At 37.4% G+C, this 27,108-nt stretch overlaps 4 protein-coding genes and 1 pseudogene across 4 annotated transcripts; 3 read left to right on the plus strand and 2 right to left on the minus strand.

The window, feature by feature from the left end:
- Nucleotides 1-391: 391 nt before the first annotated feature.
- On the minus strand, nucleotides 392-10,005 carry LOC110226547 (annotated as a pseudogene).
- On the plus strand, nucleotides 3,665-4,999 carry LOC9306577 (transcription factor HHO3). Its single transcript, XM_021019606.1, has 3 exons — nucleotides 3,665-4,194; nucleotides 4,377-4,459; nucleotides 4,535-4,999. The coding sequence occupies exons 1-3, from the start codon at nucleotides 4,182-4,184 to the stop codon at nucleotides 4,778-4,780; spliced, it is 342 nt and encodes a 113-aa protein (XP_020875265.1). The 5' UTR covers nucleotides 3,665-4,181; the 3' UTR covers nucleotides 4,781-4,999.
- Nucleotides 10,006-10,825: 820 nt separating the features above from the next.
- LOC110226792 lies at nucleotides 10,826-12,436 on the plus strand. The gene is made up of 2 exons (XM_021019488.1): nucleotides 10,826-11,405; nucleotides 11,553-12,436. Exons 1-2 carry the CDS (start codon nucleotides 10,947-10,949, stop codon nucleotides 11,949-11,951), a joined length of 858 nt encoding a protein of 285 aa, XP_020875147.1. The 5' UTR covers nucleotides 10,826-10,946; the 3' UTR covers nucleotides 11,952-12,436.
- A 258-nt stretch (nucleotides 12,437-12,694) lies between these two features.
- Nucleotides 12,695-19,632, minus strand: LOC9304570 (uncharacterized ATP-dependent helicase C29A10.10c). The gene is given in 6 exon segments (XM_021016488.1): nucleotides 12,695-13,262; nucleotides 13,347-14,762; nucleotides 16,112-16,326; nucleotides 16,418-16,941; nucleotides 17,018-18,661; nucleotides 18,831-19,632. Coding segments are annotated over 5 exon segments (2,754 nt in total). The 5' UTR covers nucleotides 17,135-18,661; nucleotides 18,831-19,632; the 3' UTR covers nucleotides 12,695-12,780.
- A 2,754-nt stretch (nucleotides 19,633-22,386) lies between these two features.
- On the plus strand, nucleotides 22,387-23,632 carry LOC110226549 (uncharacterized protein At3g60930, chloroplastic-like). Its single transcript, XM_021018489.1, has 2 exons — nucleotides 22,387-22,863; nucleotides 22,937-23,632. Exons 1-2 carry the CDS (start codon nucleotides 22,387-22,389, stop codon nucleotides 23,630-23,632), a joined length of 1,173 nt encoding a protein of 390 aa, XP_020874148.1.
- Nucleotides 23,633-27,108: the final 3,476 nt, after the last annotated feature.

Raw genomic sequence — 27,108 nt, forward strand, 5'->3', positions numbered from 1 at the left:
AAAGATTAAGAGGCTTTGTGTATTTGTGTATATTGGTTACAGAACGTTGACTTTGTTATCAAATATCAACGAGAAGCTTCATGGATGTTTCTCAACACAAAAAAATGATATTTCATGGAAAATTCTGCTAACTACAAAATCAGGGTCCCTATCATATTAGTCACTAATACTAAAGAAGAAAGTCATGAGAGAAATGTTTTTGAAAATTTCAACCATCATGTGATTCACATACTCCCTAGTTCAAAATAATTGATGTTTAAGGTTTTTGCTGATAGATTAGGAAATCATTTAATTTTTAATTTTTCTAAAGAAAAACATATATAAACATAAAAATAGTAAAAACATTAAAAACAATTATGTGACAATATAGTGTTTCAGAGAGATTACTTCCGAATAAATGATGTTTTAAGAAAATACTAAGAAGTCATCATGTCCTTCAGATAGATTGTGCAAACGGCCAGACCTAGCATTGCTAAGAAGCCATATTTCCTGCAGACCAAAGGAAGCAAGTTTAGTGGAAAATCAAATGAAAACTTATACTAGATTCTGTGTTAAGTTTTCAATATCGATACCTTTATTCTTTAACCAAACTAGTACAAACCACGAGAGAGACTAGCACATCACTAGCTCAGCTCTCGAATCTCTCATGCGAGACTCACACAAGATTCAACAAGAAACAACATGTACCTCTCTAAACATTCAGAGCCAGTATTTATACTAGAACAAAGTTTGTTAAAGATATTTTTAGATCCTTAATATATCTGCTTCTTCAAGCAGGCTTCCTTCTCACGTGTCTTCTTTTTGCTTTGTCTCCCATTCACATTCTTCTTGATACACCAATCGTATCATTCTGCTGGAACCCAACTTAGTATTACTCCATCACAGTTTTAAACTCCAATAACTTGTTAAGAACATAAAAGAAAGACAAAGAACAAACCCGATAGTGAGACGCTTCATAAGATCTGCAAACATTATAAAGCAAACCAAGACCTGCACATACACAAGGATGCTTCATACCACCAAGGATCATAAGTATGAAGTACATTGGCATCATCTCTAAAGAATTCTGATCACCTCTCTGCAATAACCCCAAATTTGGAGAGTCAATGTTTCAATCCGGTTTGATTTCGGTTTCATAAATCCGGTTCGAATTTCCTTTGGTTTGTTGATTTAGTATATTCGGTTTGATTGAAACTAACACCCTGCCGTTTTAGTGTTATAAATTTACAGTACCTGCCGTTATGTTTACAAGTATTCTTTTTAAAACCACAAAGTGTTTAGGGTAAACAATATCTACCGTCGGTTTATTATCTCAATTGGGTAAGAAAAAAAAAATCTCAAAATTATCTCAATTGGGTAAAAAAAAAACTTTCTCTCTTCTTGTTCTTGATACAGTAAAACCTCTATAAATTAATAATGTTGGGACCATGATATTTTATTAATTTATAGTAATATTAATTTATATATAAATTAATAGTATTGAAATTTTGGTTTCAATTGTGAAATTTTTTTTAAAAAAAATACGAGGTAAAGCAATGTGATCTAAATAAAATTAATGTTCTGCATGTTATAAATTTTATAGTTTTAGCCTTAAACACTTAATATTTCGAAGAAAAAATAATTTATTTTGACAATGAATAACAACGATTATAGAATTCACATATACCAACGATATACAGAAATTAAAATTCACAAATAGTGACATCTATTGTTGTATTTTAAAAACCTATACGATTATTAAAACAAAAATTATGTATATTCAAATTTGAAAACTTACAAAATTTTTTGACTATTTATATGAAAATACTAAAACTATTATATATATATATAATATTATATATATATATATATATATGCAATTTTACATGATTATTAATTTATGATATTATTGGGACTATATTTTTACATAGGGATTTCAAAAAACTTATTATCTTATCGAATTTGGTTAATTTTTACACTGGCCCGATTCGGGACCGGCCAAATTTATTAATTTATCGTGTTTATTAATTTATCGAGTATTAATTTATAGAGGTTCTACTGTAGTTGTATCGGTTTCACTTCAAAATCTATGCTTGGAAATTGGAATCGATTCTTTATTATCTAGGTTTTGTGAATCTTTGGTTCTAATCATGTAGAAGCTGTTCTTGTAGATGCTTAAGACCCTTCACTTGAAAGAACGAGAGAAGTTTGATTCAGATTTCATTATCGTCAGGTTGGTTTGCTTCTTTTTTCTTTTGGATGTTTGCTCTTAATGTGTAACTCTGTTTATTCTCTGAGACTATGACATATTGACTGTTTTAATAGTTCAGTAAAAATGTGAATTTTATCACATTCTTTGGCAAAAAAAAATTATAAGTGGACAAAATTATAAAGTTTATATATATTGTTTCTTCTTCCTGTGGTGGTTATCCTATACTAATATTTGGGAAGTACATCCTAAGAGTCATAACTTAGATTTTGTAAGAAATTACAATATATGCCATTGTATAATTCTAATCATAAAATTAATTCCATGTCACTAATATATATTAATGGGTCAACGGGTCAACGGGTTTAAAGATATTAAAAGATTTTGTTTATATATAATTCGAATTTATAAAAAAAAAATGTTATATAATTCGAATTTATAAAGAAAATGTTATTTTGAGTTATAGTAATCATATGTTAACGTTCTAAGTTATTAATAAATTATTCAAAAATTTTATATACTAATCCATTATTCGAAAAAGTTATTGAAAATGAAATATCATTGATTTTTTTTATATAATTCGAATTTATAAAGAAAATGTTATTTTGAATTATAGTAATCATATAGTTCGAAAATGTTATTAAAAATGTTATATATTAATCCACTATTCGAAAATGTTATCGAAAATATTATTGAAAATTGAAAATGTTACTGAAAATTGAAAAGGATATATCATTAAAAAAATGTTATATAATAAATTAACTCACTAAACATTCCTAATTTTTTGTAAACTCGATTTGAGTTTAAAATATATGGAAATCAAATATTTAATTTGTAAATAATCGACTCTTCATAATTATTTTATTCCATGTCACTAATATATATTAATTGGTCAATGGATCAAACGGATTTAAAGATATTAAAAGATTTTGTTTATATAATTCATATCAAATGGATATAACAAATGTTTTATAAAGATATTCTATGTAGTTATAACAAACAAATATTTTCAAATCAAATGGTTTCCTATTTGAATGCTAGAAAAAAAAACTAATAATTTTTTAATGTCATATCTAAAAAAACACAATAAATTGATATATTATTTTAACAAATCAATATTTAATGCTAACAATAAATTAATTTGATTCACGTTTTTAATTTAATACTAATAAAAAATTAATTTGTTTTAACGTTTTTTAGTTATGGCATTAAAGATTTATTGCCAAAAGTAAAATAAAATTTGAATGCTAACAATAAACATAAATGTGATCGATTTTGGTCCTATAAAAATGGTAATCTTTAGCATATTACTAGCATATTCCATAGCTAATTTATATTTTTTCCTAAATAAATTCCAAATATATTTTATAGTAACTTGCTTAGCAAGAGATTTTCTACTCACTCAAAGAAAACCCTACAATTTTCTGAGAACACTATAAATACATCTAAGTCCCATTTTCTAATCTCACCAAACAATAAACACTTCTTTCAAGCCATGTAGAAATAAACACCGAACATGTAGAAATAAAAGTCAAGATTATACGATTTTGAAAACAATAGTTTGTTTTTTTGGGTGAATTCAATAGATATAGTACTAACAAAGTTTTTGTTTCTTTTATTTTGTTATAAAAACCTTTCATATTTTTTGTTTTGTGTTCCATACAAAGATTCTTTTGGTATTGACTAATGATTGAATTTGTTATGTCTAATGCAGATTTTTTTTTCTTAACTTTTCTTTGAAGTCAACAAGGCTACACTGAACATGGAGCTAGGGTTGTTGGAGTTCTTGCCATGTCTAGAGTAATTGGTGAGTGAAATCTATTGTGATTCAACTTTGTAAAACTATTTTATTCTGGTGGAATAGGCTTTGGACAAGATTAGATTTGAGTCGTTGACGGACAAGAGCAAGCTCGATGGTCAGCCTGAGCTATTCATTCATATCATTCCCGACAAGACTAACAACACCTTGAACATTATCGATAGTGGGATTGGGATGACTAAGGCTGGTACGTAATTGATTTCATTAAAAGCAATTTGTATTGGTTTTTTGTTTATTAATCTTGCATCCATATCATCAGCTTCAACAACTTGGTGGATCACATGGTAATATATTAAATCCTTTGATTGTTCGAATCATAGTTTTACGACAAGTAATATTTATTTCGGTTTATTATTGCCAAGTTTGCAGTTGCTACACCTAAACAGATTAGAGATCTCATGAAGGTGAAGGTCGATGGTTTAACTAATGACGAAGTTAAAAGCCATTTACAGGTAACAAATAGTATAATCATTTTACGTTCTCACTATATCATAGATTCATAATTTTAACTTTCTTGATATTTACATAAATATAGATTGCACACAAGAAGACCAGCTACTCCGGTAGTAACAAACGGTGGAGAAAATCCACAACAACGGCAATTCATGGTGGTGGAAGGAATTGTGCCGTCGCACGATACAACGAATAATAGAGTTTACGCTCTGGTGGCGGTTCAATCTTCACCGTCGGGAGAGAGAAGTAGCCGGCGCTGCACAAATCGCCGACAACATCTTCTACACACACACCACACCGTCTTCCTCTATCATAGATAGTTCACGATTTGTATGAAAATTGGTTTTCTTCATTAATTTGTTTTGTAACCAAGAATGTTCGTTCGAGGTTTAAGATTTTTGAATAAATTTGTAACGATAGAGATACATTACACACAATTGAATAAAATAAGAATTTTGATCTTTCCAGTTTTATGATAATAATAATTCTTTGTCTCTTGATATGGCTAAATATCAAAAAATAACTTTATCCTATACTAATATTTGGGAAGTACATCCTAAGGATCATAACGTTGATTTTGTAAGAAATTACAGTATATGCATTAGAGAATTCTAATCATAAAATTTTATTCCATGTCACTAATATATATAAACGGGTCAACGGGTTTAAATATATTAAAGAGACCCTATATTATTATTTGAGAAATACATCAATAAGTTGTAACAATGAGAAGTGTAAGAAATTGCATTATATGCAATTACAAATCTCTAACCATAAACATAATTAATCTACGTCACTAACATTATCCATTTCTTAATTACGCTGGTCATTGGGTTATCAGACGGGTTTAATTATATTACCTAAACAATATAATCACATCTATTATAGTCCGTTGGGTATTGTCCGTTGGGATCGCGGTTTACATATTCGGATCGAAAATTGTCTACGTGTATTTATATATTGGCGAAAAATATTATCACACATATTAAGTTACCAAAATTGAAATTCATATTAATACTAAATCTAATTAATTTCTATAACGGCTTTGGATAATTTCGAGTAACTTACATATTCAAATTCAAATTCCATATAATTTAACAAACAACAATCAAACAAGTTAACAAAATATATTTAGTTCCTAAAATATAGTATCATTAACTATCAAATCTTTATTTTGACGTAAATTCCTATCCACGTAATTTCATTGGTTAATATTATAATAAACGTTTTCTTAATTATTGATATGATTATCACACAATAACTTGGATTAAGGAAACAATAAATATTTTCTGAAATCTAATTATTTTTTGAAATCTTAACATAAATATATTGCTTAGTTTACGTATATAGTACCAAAGAAATATAGATATTATCCAATTTATATCTTAACTATATATTCTCATCTTTTAAATTTTAGCATATTCCACAAATGTTAAATTAAAACTTTAATTTGAAAATATATTATTTTAGATTTCATTTTATCAAATCTAAAATTTCTACCGACTCTCTTATGCCTATAAATATAGTAATCCACTGAAGCACTCACATATCACTCAAACTTTCAGAGCAATTTTAAAGTTTTTTTATTACGTTTCTCAAAACGATGAATTATTCACCTACACGTACGTTACAGAGACTATTGAATGATTTTTTTTTCTATTGTATGAGTTTGCTTCTATTGACAAGGCGATTTTTTTAATCTATTAATTTAGCTGATTTTTTTAATTTTTTTAGCTGAATTTGAATACCTTTTATTTTGTTTCTTCTCACATTTCTTGACTTGATGATTTGTTTCAGATCTACGTCCAAAGAGTCTCATCCAAAGTCTGATTCAATGAGCATGTGTATTGGAAATCTGGAATTAAAAAAAAAAATCAAAGTGAAACACTTGAGAAGGTTTTGTATGTTTCAAATATTTCTAATTCCTATCCACGTAATTTCATTAGTTAATATTATAATAAACGTTTCCTTAATTTTTGATATGATTATCTGCATACATTTAATATTATTTGGTTAATTGTTATTTTAGGTATTATATATTGGCAACCAATGACGTCGAAGAGAAAATGAAATAGTAAGGATTTTATGTCAAATATTTTTGCATGTTATGTAGTCTCTCTACAAAAACAAAAATTTATTTATCCCGCGGGTCATATTCTATGATACTGGACCAAATACATTTGACAAATTCAATTACTCGGAAGATAGAACGGATTGAAGGCAAGATCTTCAATCTTTGTCATGTCTAACGTCGAAATTGAAGGAAATTTTGGAAGAATCCGACATCAGTTTTCGTTGAAGAACTGTCAGAATTTTTTCTCTTTGTAAACCATGAAACTGGACCAACCAAACCCAAATATAGCCCACTAAAAAACTTAGATCCAATACAACAATTTTTTTGTTTATTCTCTAATTATAAATACCTACTTAAACCAAATAAATTGTTAATGTCATAAAAAAATACAAATCTAATGCAGCTAAATATATTAAATTCTAAAATACAATATTCTCTCCTTATTTATTACCAAGTCATATTTACAACCAAATTAAGATTCAACAACATTAATTCCTATAATAAAATTAACCAAATATGATAAGGAAAATAGATATAAAATTAATTATATAGTATTATTTACTTCTACAAACAAAATATACAATTATCGTCAAATAAATAATACATAATATAATGTCCAAATAGTAATAAACATAAAACTATATTATTAATTCCCTTTTATACTAAACTATTACACTATGTTATTTCTTACATGTTTCAAATTAAATGAACAATATATTTCAAAAAAATAATAATAAAACCCCGTGCTGTATAGCACGGTCATGATCTAGTATCTTATTCATTAGACAAAGCTTATTCTATCAACCAAAATTGTTACTGTGTTTATTCTGTGACTATGGTGTTACTATATGTTTTTTTTTTTGGTATTACTATATTAATCGTTTGATAGTTCAGTAAAAATGTGAATTTTATTACATTATTTGGCTAATAATCTCACCATTAATGTCTCTCTCTCGATCTCAAGCTCAATGATGATTGTTTTAATGGATTCAGATCTTTGCTTCACCTCTGATTGTAGTTTCCATAGGTTTTCAATCTCTTCCTCTGATCAGTCCACGATTGTTATAATGTCGTAGTGGAGACTCGTAGCTAATCGATCTAAGGTATACAAATGAAGCAGCCATTGGAAGATAAAACTTTATTGCTGGATGTATGAAATAGTTGCTTTGTATTTGAAGATGTGAGAAGACACTAATGTATCGAGTATTTATAGTCGTCTAAGTTAGGTCACAAAGATTTTGGTGACCAAGCATAGTTATTGGGCCCATGGCAGTAGCAAATCTATTTCAGTTTACAAAAGTACTTATGTCGGCAGATATATAACATGCCGAAACCATAAGTTATATATCACCCTGTAAATTTGTAGTTTGAGCACGGAGATAAACAAATTCTATGTTAGGTAACATTTTAAAACCATTACCTTAAAGAAAGTAAACAGAATTATGTTACGAAATCATAGAATCAAACTATAGTTGTGTTACAAAATCATAAAATCAAAGTGTCGAGCCACAAACCAAGCAGCAACCTCTGGGAAATGAAGTTAACAAAACATCAAACTTACAAAGACAGGCTAGGCTCAGCCGGGAAGCAAGGTAATAGCAAATGGCCAGACCTAGCATTGCTAAGAAGCCATATTTCCTGCAGAAGAAAAGAAACGAGAGTTTATCAAAAGGCTACTACTACACCTACTTAATGCAGAACCAATTGAGAATTTAGATACGAATCAAACATTCTCTTGTTCTAATTCCATTAGCTTGTAGCCTTCTTATCCATAATTTTCATAACAATAAGTAGACAATCTCTTGCTACTTTCAGCTAAATGGAGGTTTAGTTATTACACAAGCTTTTCATAACAATAAGTAGACATTCTCTTATCTATAATTTTCTACTGCTTTAACCTTTAACAACATGAAAGTGATTAAGATTCATTGTTTTCATGATGTGAAGATATCGTTGAACAAAGATGTCAAAGCCAAGTTCCCGAAGTAAAAGGACAGAACCAAAAAAAAGCTGAGCCATGAGAGTGAAGACATGATAGGCATCTTCTTCAACAGTAAATTTGGCTTGTCAACCAAAATTCCAGCAAGGTAAGAAAATAAACCAAGTCAGTGATCATGCTACCTCAGAGATCATAACTCCAACCAAGTCACTGGAAAAACTTAAGATAGAAACACAAGCCTAGGATTCCCACATCTGTGCATGCCAGATTTTTCAGTTTTGTTACCTTAGTTATGTTTCTACTCTACTAGACTCTATAGCATATAACTCCAATAACTTGTTAAAAACATAAAAGAGAGACGAAGAACAAACCCGATAGTGAGACGCTTCATAGGATCACCAGTAGAATAGCCTTTAAAGTAAAAGAATCTGCTAACTATTATAAAGCAAACCAAGACCTGCACATACACAAGGATGCTTCATACCACCAAGGATCATAAGTATGAAGTACATTGGCATCATCTCTAAAGAATTCTGAACACCTCTCTGCAATAACCCCAAATTTGGAGAGTCAATGTTTCAATCCGGTTTGATTTCGGTTTCATAAATCCGGTTCGAATTTCGTTTGGTTTGTTGATTTAGTATATTCGGTTTGATTGAAACTAACACCCTGCCGTTTTAGTGTTATAAATTTACAGTACCTGCCGTTATGTTTACAAGTATTCTTTTTAAAACCACAAAGTGTTTAGGGTAAACAATATCTACCGTCGGTTTATTATCTCAATTGGGTAAAAAAAACTTTCTCTCATAAGTATGACGCTTCATAGGATCATCATCTCTAAAGAATTCTAATGACCTCTCTTCAAAAACCCCAAATTTGGTTTCCAATTAAAGAACTCACATCTAAAAACAACTCACAACAAAACCAACAATAAATGATTACAAAAATTCACAAACCTGGTCACAATCGAAAAGCTTAGCATCTTTGTTTTCTGATTATATAGCATATAATGTTGGAGAAGCAACTTTGTACCTGCAATTTCAAAATCCTCTTATGATAAATGGTGCCAAAATAAAACGGTACCGTTCTGGCTAGTCAATGTTTCAATCCGGTTTGATTTCGGTTTAATAAATTCGGTTCGAATTTCGTTTGTTTTATTGATTTGGTATATTCGGTTTGATTGAAAATAACACCCTGCCGTTTTAGTGTTATAAATTTACAGTACCTGCCGTTATGTTCACAATTTTTTTTTAAAAACCACAAAGTGTTTAGGGTAAACAATATCTACCGTCGGTTTATTATCTCAATTGGGTAAGAACAAAAAAAATCACAAAATTATCTCAATTGGGTAAAAAAAATCTTTCTCTCTTCTTGTTCTTGAAAGTTGTGTCGGTTTCACTTCAAAATCTATGCTTGGAAGTGGGAATCGATTCTTGATTATCTAGGTTTTGTGAATCTTTGGTTCTGATCATGTAGAAGCTGTTCTTGTAGATGCTTAAGAAAGAACGAGAGAAGTTTGATTCTGATTTCATTATCGTCAGGTTGGTTTGCTTCTTTAAGGAGATTCTTCTTTTTGGATGTTTGCTCTTAATGTGTAACTCTGTTTATTCTGTGAGACTATGACAGATTGTGACAGTGTGACTATGTCACTGTCTTAATAGTTCAGTAAAAATGTGAATTTTATCACATTCTTTGGCAAAAAAATTTATAACTGGACAAAATTATAAAGTTTATCTATATTGTTTCCTTTTCCTATGGTGATTATAGCTTATTCATTTGACAAAGCTTATTCTACCTTCCAAAATTGTTACTGTGTTTATTCTGTGACTATGGTGTTACTATATTAATCGTTTGATAGTTCAGTAAAAATGTGAATTTTATTACATTATTTGGCTAAGTGGAGAAATTATAAAGTTGATATGTCTTGTTTCTTCTTCCCGTGGTGGTTCTGTGACTAACGTTACTATTTCAAGTGAAAATGTGAATCTTATTGCATTCTTTGGTAAATAATTTATGTGGACGACAAACATTATAAATTATAAACGTATTGCTTCATTCTTCTCATGGTGGTTGCAGTTGCAAATAGATTCAATGGTGGCAGAGAAGAGACAGCTTCCAATTCGGCTATTTACTCGTGGGACAGAGCCGGCGCCTAGGAAGAGTATGAATTACCATTCTCATATGGAAAAAATGGATAAGGTTTTCAGCAAACTGGGAATGGATGCGTGGCTGAACTTGAGGAATTCTTGTCTTGGTGTTTTCGTGACGTTTTACGAGAAAAAATTCGTCTTTGCGGGTAGGATCGTGCAGCATTTGCTTCTTCGTCACCTAGCCGCACGAAATATGGTGTTTGTTGGGAGACCAACCAGTTAGGTTTTCACTAAATGAATTCCAACATCTCACTGGACTAAACTGTGGGGAACTCCCAACGGATGATGATGCCGTAATAAACCACCACACCGAGTTCTGGACGATGCTCAAGTTACGGCCTAACAAAGGTCCAAGTTGGGTAAGCTTGGCTAGGTCGTTGGATGAGTGCATTGGTTGGTCTGTTCGCGACAGAACTAGACTGGGATTGTTATGTTTGTTGTCTATTTGTGTTTTTGCAAAGGACCGGCGAGTTAGGATTCCAGTTTCAATTGCTAAGAAGGTGCTGAGGAGGGATACATTGGACATGTATCCTTGGGGGAGACTGGCGTTTGTGCATCTGATTAGCGCTATCAAATCTGCGGATTTCGACAAATACAGCCTTGTTATGGACGGTTTCGTCCAAGTGTTACAGGTGTGGGGATACTGGGCGTTCCACCGTCTAGGGGAGACGGTCGGAAATAAAAGAGAGTGCGAGGGCGTGGAACTAACAGGATGGAAAGGTAGTAGGAAGCCATTTGACTTGGACCAGCTACTCTTGGAAGATATGAAAGAATATGGGAAGGTATTGAATTTGTTATCAAGTTTATGTTATTGTCACCAAACCAATGGACTCCTATATATATATCATTGCTGATTCTTTATTTTTATTATTGTAGCAGTAACAAAATTTACAAGTTGGATGCTTACATTATATCTGTTTATTTGTTAGGTTCGGGTAACACACTTGCATTATCCGGGGGGAGATTTGGTTTTCCCTAAATGGGGAAACGAAGCTCATGATCCTTTGGTTCATTGCATGATTAAAACAATTATGAGTCTTGGCGACCGCTTCATGCATACTGATTGGCCTTCCGAGGGAATGAAAGTCGGCAATCCTCAACCGAAGAGAGAAACGAAGAGAAAAGCGTCAGTCAGTCGAAGTTTAAGCGACTCTAGCGGGGTTCATGACCCATGCGGTTCTCCAACTTCGACCAAGAGGAAGCGAGGCAATAATGTTAAATGCAGAAATGTTGCTGGCAAAGCGAGTTTGGCAGCAACACAATCTGGCGGATCAAATGATTTTTGGAATTTATCTCTCAGTTCGTATCGAGCAAAGATAAGAACCTAGGATAATGGCAAGTCGGTGTGCCCTGTTTGTAAGTGCAAGGTTAAATTAGTGCCCTGCCTTTAGAACAACCATCTTCGAGCTTCACGTTTTGGAGGTAAGAGCAAGAGATAAAAATCTCTTATCTCACTTTTTTGTATAAAGATATTTGGAGACGACTCTTTCTCTTACCTTCCCCTTAAATATGTTTGGATTCTCGGGAAATTAAGCATAAAACTTATTGTGGTTAGGGGTTTAGGCATCACTATGTAGCTACCCCACTTTTGGTTTTGTTTTGTGCATAAATCTTGTTTAATTCCTTCTCTTGAACAGGTCTTTAAGTTTTGCTTCTTAAGTTTCTTTTTTAGTTTAGTTGAATCTTGTGAGTTGTGTGACCAAGTAGAATATATATTCATGATAGTAACTAGTGTTGTTATTTAGCAAGACCTAAGGCAAGAGAAAAAGATAGAAATTCCCTTTTGGTAGGACTTTCCTGCTTTGTATGAAAAATATTTGTTGGGATATTAAACCCTATAGTTTTAGAGATTTGTGATCTGTTTTGTTTTATCCAATAGAACATCAACATGATTCCAACAACAAACACATTTTGTTCTGTAGCGTGCAAGACAAGTAAACTCGTAAATCACTCAATTGTAGTAAAAATTATGGTTCTCTTTCAAAAAGAATTAACAAAGTGTTAATACTGTGGCTTGAGATAAACCCATCAGAAAATTAACTAATTTGCTGATAAAATAATTCTTTTTGAATATTGAAAACCATAAATAAATATCATAAATCCCATAGAAAGTTTTCTTAGGAAAGACAAAAACATAAACGAAGACAAAATAAAAATCTACCAACCATTTCCTCTCCCATAGCCATTCCTAATGGAAAAAGATCCAAAACTCGAAGACACATCATCAAGCAAAGCATCACTCATGGCATCTCTTAGATTCTTATCATCAACAGCATCGTAGAAGCATCCACGTGTCCTCGACTCACTTATAAGTTCTGCCCAAATCGAACCACTTAGAGCCAAAGTGGTCTCGTTACCAATCACCCATAAACAATGTCTTGCACGAGTCAGTGCCACATTGGCTCTTTGATGGTTACTTAGAAATCCCACGTTTCCATTAACGTTACTTCTAACGGTAGAGATGATGATAATGTCTTCTTCTCCTCCTTGAAACCCATCTACCGATTGAACATTCAAAGTGAAAAGCTGACCTGATAAGGAACCGTACTTATCACCAATTCTCTCTTGGATAGCTCTCACTTGTCCCTTGTAAGGTGAAATCACTCCAACACTCATCTTCTGGTTTCTTAGACTTGAAACTGTTTCAAGATTAAATAAATTAACCAAAAACAATAATGAAAATAAGATTATACAAATCAATAAAGATTAATGTAATTAAATACCTTTGAAAAGATTGGATATGATTTCGGAAATGACAGCAACTTCAACCATATTCTTAGGACTATGTCCATCACAAAACTCTTCTTTCCCACGTCCCACATTGATAAAAGAGAAAGAACCAAACATTTTTCCCTGAAGAAACCGCTTTTCGTAAATGCGTTCTTGAACAATCGATGCATCAGTGATTCTCCCATCATAAAACTCCTTATTAGGGAAACAACTAATCGAAGGATGCATCCGATATTGAACATTTAGCAAATGTTTGTTATGACCAATCAAAACCAATCTCTCGAACAAGCTTCTTCCGAATTTCGCCTTTTCGCATTCCTTGCTGTGAACCATTGCAGGTAACTGATACTCATCTCCTATTAGAAGCGCATGACGAAGTCCAGGAAGTTGCAATGCGGTAACTGATTCACATTCTTTAAGCTGAGCTGCCTCATCGACCACGAGAAGGTCGACAGAGCCTATCCTTTCCGGAACCATATTGGCCACACTTGAGGCTGTGCAGAGGATTATATCTGCATTTTGTAGACAAAATTTCCTGATATCTTCATAATTTTCTAAGCCAAAAATCCCAAAACATTTTGGAAGTAGACATAGAGCCTCAATAGCATCAACACTGATGAGTTTGTTAAAGCAATTGAATCTAAAACCACCTTTCTTGAAATCATCTCTAGATGAATTCTCCTGCAAGAAATCTCTAACACGGTGAAGCGCTTGGCGGGCTGCTATCATATTCTTCACATCTTTAGATGAAATGAAAGACTTAGGTAGATGAGTGCACAAATCAACCATATCTTTCCCCAATTCTTCACTTAAGACATATAACTTCTTTTTCACAAACTCTCCAAATGTAGGAATGTTTACAACTTCTTCCTTCACACTCTCATCATCATCTTCCTTCTTACTTTCAGCTTCTTCCTTCTTCTTTTCGGTTTCTTTCTTCTTTTCATCTTCCTTCTTCTCCTCTTCCAAAATCCTATGAAGTTCTTCTAATTCATGTACATGTTGCTCATACTTAGCCTCTGTGTTCTCAAGAAAATCTATGACTGACTCCAACCTCTTCTTCCATCCACATGTAGACAAAAAGAGTCTGCCAAGTTTACTAACACGATCATTGAAAAACACATTGAGAAGAACTTTATTGTTCTTAATCCCCATTCTTTCGCGGTTACCAGATAGAACTATATTCCCCATACCGTAAGTGGTACGTTCTAATATAGAAGTTCCATAGAATAAGGACGAGAACCTTGATACCACTTCAGCAATAGCAGAGTTTGTAGGAGCACACACAATTGTTTCCTTAGATAAAGCCAATAACCTCGATGCAACTGCAACAATAGCTGTGTTTGTAGGAGCACACACAACTGTTTTGCACTTTAGTTGGATAAGAGCAGAGAGAAGAGTCGTGATATCTTGTGTTTTTGCTCCTTTTTAAGCTTTGTTTCTCTTAGTTTTCCATCATTTTGCATTCATGTTTAGGTCCTTAGGTGCATATTTGCATTGCATTTCTTATTTTTAGGTTCTTGGAGTGAAGTATGGAGTTTTGGAGGCAAATGGAGTTGAAAGAAGTGAAGAATCAAAGAATCAAGAGGAGGATGAAAGCAATTGACCAGTAGGTCGATTGACTGGTCGATTGGGACCAAACCAGACACGCGGACGAGAAGGAGTCGAGGAAGCAGTCGACCAGTTGGTCGATTTCTTGGTCGATTTACTGGTCGATTGCCCGGTCGATTGATATGGATCAGAGCTACGGACAAGATTTGAATCGACCAAGTGGTCGATTGCCTGGTCGATTGCTTTTCTAAACCAGGTCAAAACCCGGTTTGTTCCGGGTTGACCCGGTTCGTTTTCCCCTTTTATATAAATACTCAAAACCTAGTTTTAGAGAAGGGGGGAGGCTTGTTTTGAATTTCTCTTTTCTCCTTTGAGATTTTGTATGAATCTTAAGTATTTTTATGCAATCTAGTCTTGTTTATTTTGAGATTTCTTCTTAATTTACTTTTGTCATTAAGATCATGCAAAGAAACAACATGGATCTTTGTGTTTTCACTATGATTAGTGAGTAGTCTCTTTTGAGCCTTTGGGTTTAGTAGATTAGGGGGGTTGTTGATTGATTCAAGATGTTTATGACTTAATCTTTATTGATCCTTACTCTCTAGGTGTTCTTAGTGCTAGATTAGTTTTGATTAAGCTAGTCTAGATCATAAGAAGTTTCATGCCCGGAAGGTGTTCGATGAAATTCCCGAAAGAACTTATTGAGTGCTTAGCATTCCTAGCCAATGGAAATTGATGATTAGGGTGCTAGGTGGTTAGTTAGGCTTGAAATTAATGCATATTAGTCTTGCGATTGCCAATGGAAATTGATGTTAATTGCTTGATTAGTGTAGAATTAGTACCATGGAAGTGGACTAGTTTACATTAGTGTTCTAAGACTAAAGGATTAGCATTGTTAGATTGATAGAGCATCTTGAATTGATTATTAATCACTCGAATCAATAATCTAAACCCGAAGACTCGCTTTCTATTTATAGACTTGAACCGCTTTGCTTATTTCTCTCTTGTTTGATTTTGAATCTTGTTAGTCTTTTGCATATTGATTTCTTTTGTCTTGTTTTGCATTGTTTAGTTTAAATTGCATTGTTAGGTCAAATTTAGAAAACCAAAATCATCTATTTTGCTTAGATTAAGTGAATGTGTGCATTCCTAGTGTGTTGGTTCATTGCTCCTTGAGGTTCGATATTTAATTGGGTAAAAACACTACATCAAGTCGTGACCGTCTTTGTTTTGCCTGTACCAGGAGGTCCCCATATCAGTTTCACACTCTTCTTGTGATTACAATTCCTTGTCTTAAGGCAACCAAAAATTGCAGCTTCTTGGGAAGAGTTCAGTTTTGCTGAACGAATTCTATCCAAAACACTGTCAGAATCAGAACCATCATCATCATTTCCACAAGAAAAGCATTGTTCTGTAGCCTGCAAGACAAGTAAACCCACAAATCACTCCATTGTAGCATCAAATAATATTCAAAAATAAAAATAAAGAAGATTATTTCATAATATGTATCAGAGAATTTTCTTGAAGCACACTCTGGATTAGAGTAGAATCGGCAACTTCGTTGTGCAAAGCGTTCCAAATTCGAGTGTTTGTGGTTAAAGTCATGAGAAATATACCAGAGCGAAATGAATGTTTCTCACTCTGAGAGATTGATCTAGAGAAGTGAACAGAGATTTTATAATCACCAAACACAGAGAAGACGTAACCTAGAAGTAAAGGATTCAAGTAATCAATTCTTGGTCTTTCCTCTGTCAAACTCAGAGGACTCAATGCAATTATATCTCCACACTTTGGCTCGTACTTTTCACTTTTGTCGTCTGCATAATCCATTAATTTAATATCATGGAACATCTTGATCGATGACCTTCCACTAAATTCATATATCTTTGTCTCAACAGAAAGTATTCGACAGACGGGAGCTTTCGATAAAGATATGAAGCTCGAGAACAACTCGGTTCGTGTTTCCTCGAGTAAATGAGGAACAAAACACTGAAAGTATTCATCGACAGAACTAAATCTGTCTGGTATTGTTTTTAACTGTTACAAAAATACAAAAATAAGTAAGTACCGAAGATAATGCTACTGAAGAAAAGGTTAAAAAAAGATCAAAAACCTTTTCTTTGTAGAGATCTTCGTTGAGGATATCTTTGATTGACCAAGAACATACTCTAGCGAATAGACTTGTTTGCTCGTTATTTTCCAAGAGCTTTCGTATCTCTTTATTATCCATCAAAGCAACTGTAGAAATTACCAAAAGGCTTTACTTGTCTTACAAGACAAGGAACCCTTTTATAGGTTTGGTGCAGAAGAATCAATGGAGTCGAAAAAGACAGATCGGGTGTAACTTTCACTGTCAGTTTTGGTCTTCTTAAAAGGAAGAATAAGGTGAAAGGTCCAAAGACACTTTGAAAATGTTCTCAAACTTTTAACATTTTCCAAGAAACTCTTGTTAATGCATGGACCTCAAATTTTGAATATGAGATTTTGCATGCGTAAAGTTTACAGAGTAAAGATTTATTATAGTTATAGGCATTTAAATTCATTACTTTTTTTTTGTTTACGAGAAATTAATTCAATTCTGATGTTGATTTTCCAAATTGCATGGGGAAGAAGAAAGGTCGGGATTTTAAGAACATAGCATTCATGGTCCCGCTTCTAGTCGTAATAATATCTAAAAGTATAATTGAATTAGTTAAGATGTATATATTAACATTTAACAATTTAGGTGTCACAATTAAAGTTCTAGAAATTAGAATGATAAAGTCGTTAGGACATGTGGTAGCTATTAGTACTCTTGTATTTCATAGTGAATTATACTCTGGCTTGAGATAAACCCATCAGAAAACAATACGCTATTAATTGGTCTTGCTATTAAATCAATCTAATGTTAACTTGTATTCTGGATATTTTATGCATAGTCTTCTTATAAACAACTTAGCATACACTGTAGTTATATACTCACTCCCGTTCGTTTGATTAGATGTTTTAGAAGTTTTTACTAGAAGATAATTCGGGCTACGCCCAGGTACGATATAAATATTTAACAATTGATACTTTTTGTTTTTGTGATATTAATAATCAACTTGTGGGCTAAAAATAGAAGTAGTCTTGTCCTTGAACGCTTCATGATTGTAAAAGACTTCTTTTTTGGCCACAAAAAAAGATAACACCATCTTTTAGTTTCAAAGCGAGGCAAGCAAATGCAATGTGTTGATGCAATTGTTAAAAAAGCATACTATTCTCAATTTAATTTGCTACATTAGCATGCACTATCCGGAATTGACTTGGGCCAATAGTTTAAAGGGAGAAACCTATATGTTCTCAAGTTTTATTGAATTAGTTGGGGTATGTTAGATTTGTGAGAAAAAGGTCAAACAACAACCTGATCCTTATTTATTCTGTGAAAATGTTAAATCTACCTTACAAAACAATTGCCATTCCTTCTTACTGCACATACTCCTCCAGTCGATATTATTCCTCTATTTCCCTATCATGCAAACAATATCTTTATTTCAATGTATTTTTCTAAGTCACACTTTGCATATGCTCTACGCCTTTATTTTAAATCATCTGCTTAGATCATACAATAGGAATCATAGGATGGACAGTGAATATACAATAATGAAAAAAATTCTTCTTTAAACTTTTAAAAGCTTTATAGTTACTGGGATCTTGATCATGAGGTCTGATTCAGTTGGGTGAAGAACTCAGAATGCAGATTATTCAATGCATCATGTCTACATATTAAGATATGCACCTGAGACGTAGGAGAGAAAGGAAAATCATTAGTATCTTCACAGGCATGACCAATTTTTTATTTATTTTGGATTTCAAATTAAGTTTCTAATGCAGGTTAATTTTCCAAACAATGACCATATTGATTAATACCTTAAAGAATATAGAAATGAACTCCTACAAAGACATACCTTGATAGTTTTTCTCTTGAGCTTTTCTTTGTCATAATACGCATATACTATGCGAGGAGTTAAAAGATAGAATAGTCAAATGTGGCTAAAGTGGTATAACGAAAATAACAAAACGTCAAACGCAGGGAAAATAATTGGTAAAACATGAAGAAAGAAAAAAAAAAATTGCTGCAGGCAATAAAATTAGGGAGTGTTGATTTACTGACCTCCAATCCTAAATTGAAATCTGGGCGAAATTCTTTATTGACATGGTACAGAGTAATAGATTCACTAGTTAACATCTGCGTTGCTACCGATTTGGATATGAAGAAGAAGATAGCGAGATGGAGAGGTCGGAGTAAAACTTCTTCTTCACATTAATCTCCATCAATCTCATCGAAAATCTTAAAGGTGAATGGTTGGGGAGACTGTTTTGCTTTATTTGGTGCCATGTTTTGATTGAAGTTTTTTTGCTTATATCAGTTTGATCGGAGAGCTGACGTATAGGAGATTCTCACAAGAGGGTATGATTTTGAAGGTAATGGCCATTAGTTTCGATTGATGTGAATAAATGGGGGAGTGAAGATGAGGTAGTGGGGAATTGATTACCGTGGCGATGGGAAACTGAATCGATACAGTTTAGATTTTGAGATGGGCTAATTATTGGGTACTGAGCGAATGAGTTTTTTATATGTTGGGCTTCTATTTTTTATTGGAAAGACATTAGACTTTTTCATAGGCAAATTTTTTGCCCAAATTTTTTGCCCAAATTGCGAATGAGATTGACAAGTCACACTTTTCATAACCCAAGCCAAAACTCGAATCAAATCTTTCACAATTTATCGGGCAAAAAACAAACAAGAGTTTAGAAAATTCCTAATCTCCTGAATAGTGTGGAAGTCGAAACTAACACAATCGAGATTTGTCTAGGGTTTTATTTTAGGGATACGATAATCGTGAATTCTCAAAGAACAACAGAAACGATTTGTAACCAAAGATGGTGTTCTTGATATTATTGATGAAAAGAGGCGACTTTGATCGTACAAGAGTTTGATCGTAAAAGGAAAAAGATGTTTGTGCTGTGAGAGCTTTGCGTAGTGTAAATTCTAGAGCGATATTGCCTGTCCTTTGCTTGAGCCTTGAGTCTCTTTATATATAGGTGATAAACCGCCTCTCCAGCGATATTCTCGGAAGATTTCCATTTATCTTGAAGTCGGCTCAGAATATCGCGGATTAGGATAGTTTCCTTATTTTTCGGAGTCTTTGGGAGATTTCCTGATTTGAGTCGATCCTTCTAGATTCTTTCTTATCATTTCCGGGTATATCGGAAATGATCCTTCTTGGCAGAAATGATACCTTACTTGGAAATGATACTTTGAAAGCGAATATTTACTAAGTCTTTACCTCGGACGATTATGAAGACTTCACCTCGGAGAAACTTGTGCAATCGGCTCGGGTACACAGGAAGGACTGGCTCGGGCACTCTAGGATGGCTTCTCCGGGTGTCCCCGAGGCGATGGGCTCAGAAACTCCCGAGGCGACCAGGCTCGGGTACCCCCGAGGCGATGGGCTCGGGTACCCCCGAGGCAATTGGGCTCGGATGCTTTCGACGTCTTGTTCAGGATATCCCCGAGGCGATGGGCTCGGGTACCTGAAACGTCTTGTTAAAGTATCCCCGAGGCGATGGGCTCGGGTATACTAAATCGATTAGACAGATATCCCGAGGTGAATGATGCGATGCCCCGAGGTGATCTCTGAAAGACTCCCGAAGTGTTCTAAGTCTGGCTCGGCGCCAAAGGGTGGAATCCGACCCCAACAGTTAGCCCCCCAGCTCGTTAGTTTGGAGAGCCAAGCGTGAAGAGCTTTATGACATTTAGGCCGAGCCGTTTACTTTGAACAGTTCGGTCCCTTTAACGTTTTTGGCGATTCGAATTCCTCTGTCGTTTCATCTTCTCTTGGCGTGTGACGGTTGGGATTCCTTCTCGAGAAGTGGAAAGGTCCTTTCGCTGATTCCCGAGACTCGTGCGGATGCGAAGTATCCTACTCACTTCGTTTGTGCCTGACGCGCCTCAGACGCGGATACGATGTGTTTTATTTGGCTCGTTCGTACCCGACGCGCCCCAAATCTCTATAAATGTTAAGCCTCCGATTCATTTTTTCATTTCGCAATTGCAAAGGAAAATTTTCAAGGTTCGTTCTCCTCTCTCTGATCTTGAGTTCTTGCATTTTCTACTTTTTCCGTTAATACTTCCGTCATAGCGCCACCGTCATTAGATCTAGGTTGATTTCTCCGATCTGTCAAACTTTGTTCCTCCGATCAACTTCTTCAATCTCCCGAGTCAGAAAATGTCTCTCTCTGATTCCAGCGACTCGCCCCGAGGTGACACTCTTCTCCCCGTCTATAAGAGAAAGATGGTCTGGAGTTCCTCGAGCGACCCCGAGGCGGACCATCAGATCGTGTTATACCGTGGAAGTGATGCAGAGTCGGCTTCACGGGAAGAAAACCCGAGCCGTTTCATTGTTCGGGAAGACGCGGTTGCAAATGTGGCTCGGGATCAGGATTTGCCTGATGATCCCGAGGCGATTTTGAGTAGAAGGAGGGCCCATCCACCGGCAGCTGGTGAAGCTGGAGTATCGTGCTGGCGAAATGCCCCCGAGGCGCCTCTACTTCCTATTAAGGCCGAGGAGGTTCACTACGATTCTGACGAGGCGGCTAGGTTGCTCCAAGCTAAAGTCCAAGCAGCCAAGGGTCAACAAAAGAGAAAACGAGCCAAGAAAGCTAGGAAACCTGATCCCCCGGGTTCTACTTTATGCACGGAGGATTCCCTTCGGGATCTCAAGGCTCGATTTGGTTTTAGCGAGGGGGTTGAACTGAGACTTCCAACTCCAAATGAGCGAGCCGATGATCCACCCGAGGGGTTTTTTACCCTTTACGAAGGGTTCTTCTATCATTGCTACCTTTGGCTTCCAATCCCGAGGCCGATTTTGGCGTTTCTGTGGTCGTACAAGATTGCTTTATCCCAGATAATGACCCGAGGCTTGCGGTATCTAGTGGGGATTTTAGTCCGAAGTATTGAGACGGTCAATCTCGTCGACCTAAGCCACCTAAGGAATCTCCTAGAGATCCGGCGCATACCGGGCCCTGTTGAGAGATTTTACATATCTCCGAGGCCAAATAGGAGGGTTATCGGTGGTTTCCCGAGCAAGGACGAGAAATACACCGACCATTTCTTCTTCGTAGCCTTGAATGAGTATAGTGTCCACGAGGACTACTTAGGGAAAATTGTTGGAAAGTGGAGACAAATCGGTACTACGCCCGAAGCCGTATTTGCTGTCTTGTTTTGCTTTAACCTTTTAACTGATCGTTTTTCTTGTTCATGCAGATCCGAACCCGTCGTTTCTCGAAGACATTCCCGAAGGCTTTCTAGACCTCCACGACGAACTAATAGCTCGGAAGTGCGATTGGACGAAGCACTTCTCCCAGGAAAGGATTGAGAGAGCCTTGCGTTTGTTGCACGGAGCCCCCTGCCAATCTTCTTCAGAATCATCCGATCACCGTCTAGATCACCTCATTGAAATGCAAGGAGCTGCGCAATCTTTGAGGGCGAAGAAAGCTGCCGAAAGAAAGGCGGCCGAGGAGAAAAGGGTTTGCGAGGCGACTTTCGGACCGTCAACTCCGCCTGAGGTTAACATTGATCCGCAGGTTGCCGATGGTGCCGAGGCGACTGAGGAGGTTCGGGTCGCTGCAGATTTGTCCAGGCCCGAGGCCTCTGGTGATGTTCGGCCGGATGTGGAAGTTCCCGCCGCAGTAGGGGCTTTGGCGATTGTAGCTCTGGGTGCCGAGGCGAAGGCTAAGGCGAAAGGGAAGAGACCCCGAGGTGATAGCTCGGGAGGACGCAGAAGGGAGAAGAGGAGCCGTAGCGAAGTTCCCATCTACAAGGATAAGATAGCTTCGGCTAATCTTATCGCTTCTTGTTCGGGTCCACCGCTTTCCGCTCCCGAGGCCTTGCTGGAGGCGCAAAACTACCGTGAGACCGCTGCTGGATTTCTGAAGGTATAGATTCGTTCCTTGCGTGTTTTTCCATCGTTTCCATACGTGTTTGCTGACGATTCTCGTTCTATTGCAGGCCTTCAACTTGATGAATTCCATGGTTCGAGCCTATGATTCTGGAGCTCGGAAATCCGAGCTTGCTCGTGAAAAGTTGGAGATCTCCCGAGCCGAAGTAGAGGCTAGGATTTCTGAGGTGATTGCGGCTAAACAAGAGGCCGAGGCATCGGCCAAGGCCGAGAAGGTGGAGCGGTTGAAGGCTTCGGAGGATAGCCTGCGAACTCAGAGAAAGCTCGAGGCCGAGATAGCACGCCTTCATCAATTATTTACCGAAGAGAAGGCTCTCCGGGAGAAGGAGATTATCAGAGAGCGGAGGGCAGCCAAAAGGGAGTTTGCCGAGAAGGTCAAGGCTATCGAGGCGAAGATGGACCAGTACGGGAAGGTGTCTACGCGCTATATGTACTTGGTACAAGCGCGGGCCAATGCCGAGCTGATAGCCGAGTTGGAGGAAGGGAAGAAGGTGGAGGATGAGAAAGCCGAGGTCCTTCAATGGACGACTGAATATGGAGACGCCGAGGATGAGTACGTTCGTCTCGGGACCGAGCTGCGAGAGGACTTGAAGCTTCCTCCGGTTTCCCCGGACTCTGTCGACGATAGCTTCGGGAATCGTTCGATAGAGGGTACCGCGGCTGCGATAGGTGTCGCCGACCAGTCGGGTTCGAACCGAGGTACCGAGGTAGCTCAAGTTTCGCCAGTTAACCAAGATTCGATCTGATCCCGAGATGTCTTTTTATTTTCCTTTTTGTAAGACATGCCTGGATGGCTTTATCCCTTGAATATTATGTCAAGTATTTTCCTTAAACATTTTTCCGAACCGAATTCGAAATTAATGTCAAATATTTGGTTTTATCTTTCGAGCCGAGAGCGAAAAGAATCATGCACCGGTGTTAAGTTAACCGAGTTTAAGAATTGCTCGTTGAGAAGTTAAATCCAAACGTCTTAACTTTCGAGCCGAAAGTGAAATGAATCGTGCACCAGTGTTAGGATAACTGGGTTTTGGTTAGGTAGGACTAATCTTTATCGGTTGCGACCCGAGCTGATATAGTCGAAGCCAGTGCTTAGAAGCGGACTGGGATACCAGTGTCGAAGTCAACTGGGTTTTCCGAAGACAATTTCTTTATGGCAGGATATCTCCGACCGAATCGTCTCGACTGTTTATATAGCGCGCTGTAACCGAGGCGGTGAAAAGAGCTTTTTCTGTCCGAGGACGTGGCCATCGTCCGAACGAACTTTTAGCTTTATAGGTCGATAAGATGACCGTTAAAATCTCCGAGGTGGATAAGATTAATAACCCGAAGGGTAAAAACTTAGAGAATTTGAAAAATTTAGTGGGAGTATATAAGTATACGGACCCACTCCCCCCTTTTTTAATTAGGGGGGTAGCTGAACTCGTCCGAGGACGAGCTGCCTACGTACCCTTTTCAGGGATCAAGCCACCCCGTAGTTCGAGTACATGCGTACCTTAGGTTTTTAGCGGTAATATTTCCTTAGATGCATTGCGTTCCAGGATCTAGGTACCGCTTTGCCGTTCATGTTGATGAGTTCGTAGACGCCGGGACGGATTACCTTTGCGATCGTGTAAGGTCCCTCCCAGTTTGTACCGAGCTTACCTGCGTTTTGCTCGGCGGTATTCTGGAAAACTTTGCGCAGTACGAGCTCTCCTTCGTGGAAGCGGCGATGCTTCACGTGAGAATTATAGTACCGAGCCGTTGCATTCTGATAGTTCTGCAAACGGATCAAAGCTGAATCTCTTCTCTCGTCAATTAAGTCCAGCTCGTCCAGCATCATCTGAGTGTTGGAATTTTCCTGCTCGGGGAGGAAACGTCTTCTCAGTCCCGGGATCTCAGCTTCGGTGGGAATCACACACTCCGTGCCGTAGACAAGGGCAAAAGGTGTTTCTCCCGTGGCCCGCCGCGGGGTGGTTCTGTGCGACCATAATACTCCTTCCAATTTGTCGGCCCAGCGGCCTTTCTTTGCGTCGAGGCGCTTTTTTATTCCGTCGAGAATCGTCTTGTTTGCCGCCTCAGCCTGTCCATTTCCCTGAGGGTACCGAGGCGTAGACTTGCTGAGGCGAATCCCCCATTTCTCGCAGAATCCTTCGAACCGAGCCGAAATAAACTGCGATCCGTTGTCTGTGACGATTTCGTAAGGTATCCCATGGCGGCATATGATGTTCTTCCAGACGAAGTTCTCGACCTGCGCGTCTTTGATGCTGGCGAAGGAGTCCGCCTCGATCCATTTGGAGAAGTAGTCTGTCAGTACGAGGACAAGTTTCTTCTGCTTGGAGTTGTGTAGAGGTCCGATGATGTCCATGGACCATCGCATGAATGGATAAGGCGAAGTGATGGAAGAGAGGAGCTCGGCGGGTTGATGAATGGTTGGTGCGTGCCTATGGCATTTATCACATCGTTGAGAAAACTTCTCGCAGTCTTTGACCATCGTTGGCCAAAAATATCCGTGGCGTTTGATCTTTATAGCCAGGGCTCTTCCGCCAGAATGGTTTCCACAGGATCCGCCGTGTACTTCTTCCATGACTCTCCGAGCTTTTCCTTCGACGCAGATAAGGAGGGGACCGAAAAATCGCCATTTAAAGAGTTCTCCGTCGATCAAAGTATATCGAGCCGCTTTGGCCTTAAGCTTCCGAGCTGCCCATTTTTCAGTAGGGACTTCTCCGTCGGCGATGTAGCTTCGGATGGCTCCGATCCATTTGGCGTCGCTTCCGTATTCGGGCTCGGTTTCGTCCGTAATTTGCTGGTCTGGCTGTTCGATGTCCATTCCTTCCGGTTCTTCTGTCTCCCGAGCTGTTAGAACTTGATCCTTGCTATTATCTTCAATACTTGGCTTTTCGATGAATTCAACCGGTATGATTCTTTTCAGATTTGGGTCGGAGGTTGAAGCTAGAGCCGCTAAGGCATCGGCCGACGTGTTCTCACCTCGTGGGATTCTGGTTAACTCAAACTCTTCGAACTGTTTCGCCAAGTCTTGTGTGAGAGCAAGATACGCTTCCATTCGTTCGTCGCGAGCCGCGTATTCTCCATTGAATTGATTAGCCACGAGCTGGGAGTCGCAAAAGCCTCGCAGCTTGTTGATCTTAATTCCCCGAGCCAGCTTAAGTCCTGCTATCAGCGCTTCGTACTCAGCCACGTTGTTAGTCGCGTCGAAGTTTAGCCGAAAGGATTGTTCAAGGATTTCACCCTCTGGTGACGCGAGGCGAATTCCGACGCCAGAACCTTGTTTTGAGGATGAGCCGTCGACGTGGAGGATCCAAACAGCGTTGGGTGACTCTTCTCGGGCGTTCTCCGTTGGCAGCTCGATGATAAAATCGGCCAGGACTTGAGATTTCGCGCATGTTTTGTTCCTGTATTCGATGTCATACTCGCTGAGTTCTACCGCCCACTTGCCAAGCGTCTCGATTGGCTCGGACTGTGCAGGATGGTCGGAGTGATACGGGCGCCATGACGACAATTGAGTGAGACTGGAAATATGGCCGTAGCTTCCGAGCTGACATTACTACGGCGAGGGCGAGTTTTTCAGTTTGCGGGTAGCGTGTTTCCGCGTCGGTGAAGGTTTGCGAGACATAAAATATCGGCTTCTGCTCCCCTCTGTCTTCCCTGACTATGACTCCACTTATAGCCGTATCGGAGACTGCAATGTACAGGAATAGTGGCTCGCCCGGGACTGGTTTCGCTAACACCGGTGGATTAGCCAAATACTTCTTCAGTTCCTGGAAAGCTTCTTCGCAGCGATCGGTCCATTCGAATTTCTTGTTTCCGCGCAGAGTATCGTAAAAAGCCAGGCATTTGTCGGTGGACCGCGAGATGAATCGGTTCAAGGCTGCGACTCTCCCGGTGAGACATTGGACTTCGCGCTTGTTCTGTGGTGAGGGCATGTTCAGTAGAGCATCGATTTGCTTCGGGTTTGCTTCGATGCCACGGTGAGTTACGAGATATCCCAAGAATTCTCTCGACTTTACCGCGAAACGACATTTTGCTGGATTGAGCTTCATGTTGTGCTTGTTGAGCTGGCGAAAACAGTCGCGTAGATGGGCTATGTGATCGCTTTCTTCAAGGGATTTGACTAACATGTCGTCGATATAAACTTCCATCGTCTTCCCGAGCTGCTCGGAGAACATCCTGTTGACGAGCCGTTGATACGTTGCGCCGGCATTCTTGAGTCCGAAGGGCATGACTT

Source organism: Arabidopsis lyrata (genome assembly GCF_000004255.2).
Source record: "Arabidopsis lyrata subsp. lyrata unplaced genomic scaffold ARALYscaffold_7, whole genome shotgun sequence".
Classification (NCBI taxonomy): Eukaryota; Viridiplantae; Streptophyta; class Magnoliopsida; order Brassicales; family Brassicaceae; genus Arabidopsis; species Arabidopsis lyrata.

Bases quoted from the DNA above. Each gene is read 5' to 3' on its own strand.
- LOC110226549 (XM_021018489.1), top strand. From the start codon at position 22,387: ATGCAAGGAGCTGCGCAATCTTTGAGGGCGAAGAAAGCTGCCGAAAGA. The intron at 22,864-22,936 runs GTATAGATTCGT...GTTCTATTGCAG, and splicing joins CCGCTGCTGGATTTCTGAAG to GCCTTCAACTTGATGAATTC.
- LOC110226792 (XM_021019488.1), top strand. From the start codon at position 10,947: ATGCTCAAGTTACGGCCTAACAAAGGTCCAAGTTGGGTAAGCTTGGCT. The intron at 11,406-11,552 runs GTATTGAATTTG...TTTATTTGTTAG, and splicing joins ATATGAAAGAATATGGGAAG to GTTCGGGTAACACACTTGCA.
- LOC9306577 (XM_021019606.1), top strand. The intron at 4,460-4,534 runs GTAACAAATAGT...TGATATTTACAT, and splicing joins AAGTTAAAAGCCATTTACAG to AAATATAGATTGCACACAAG.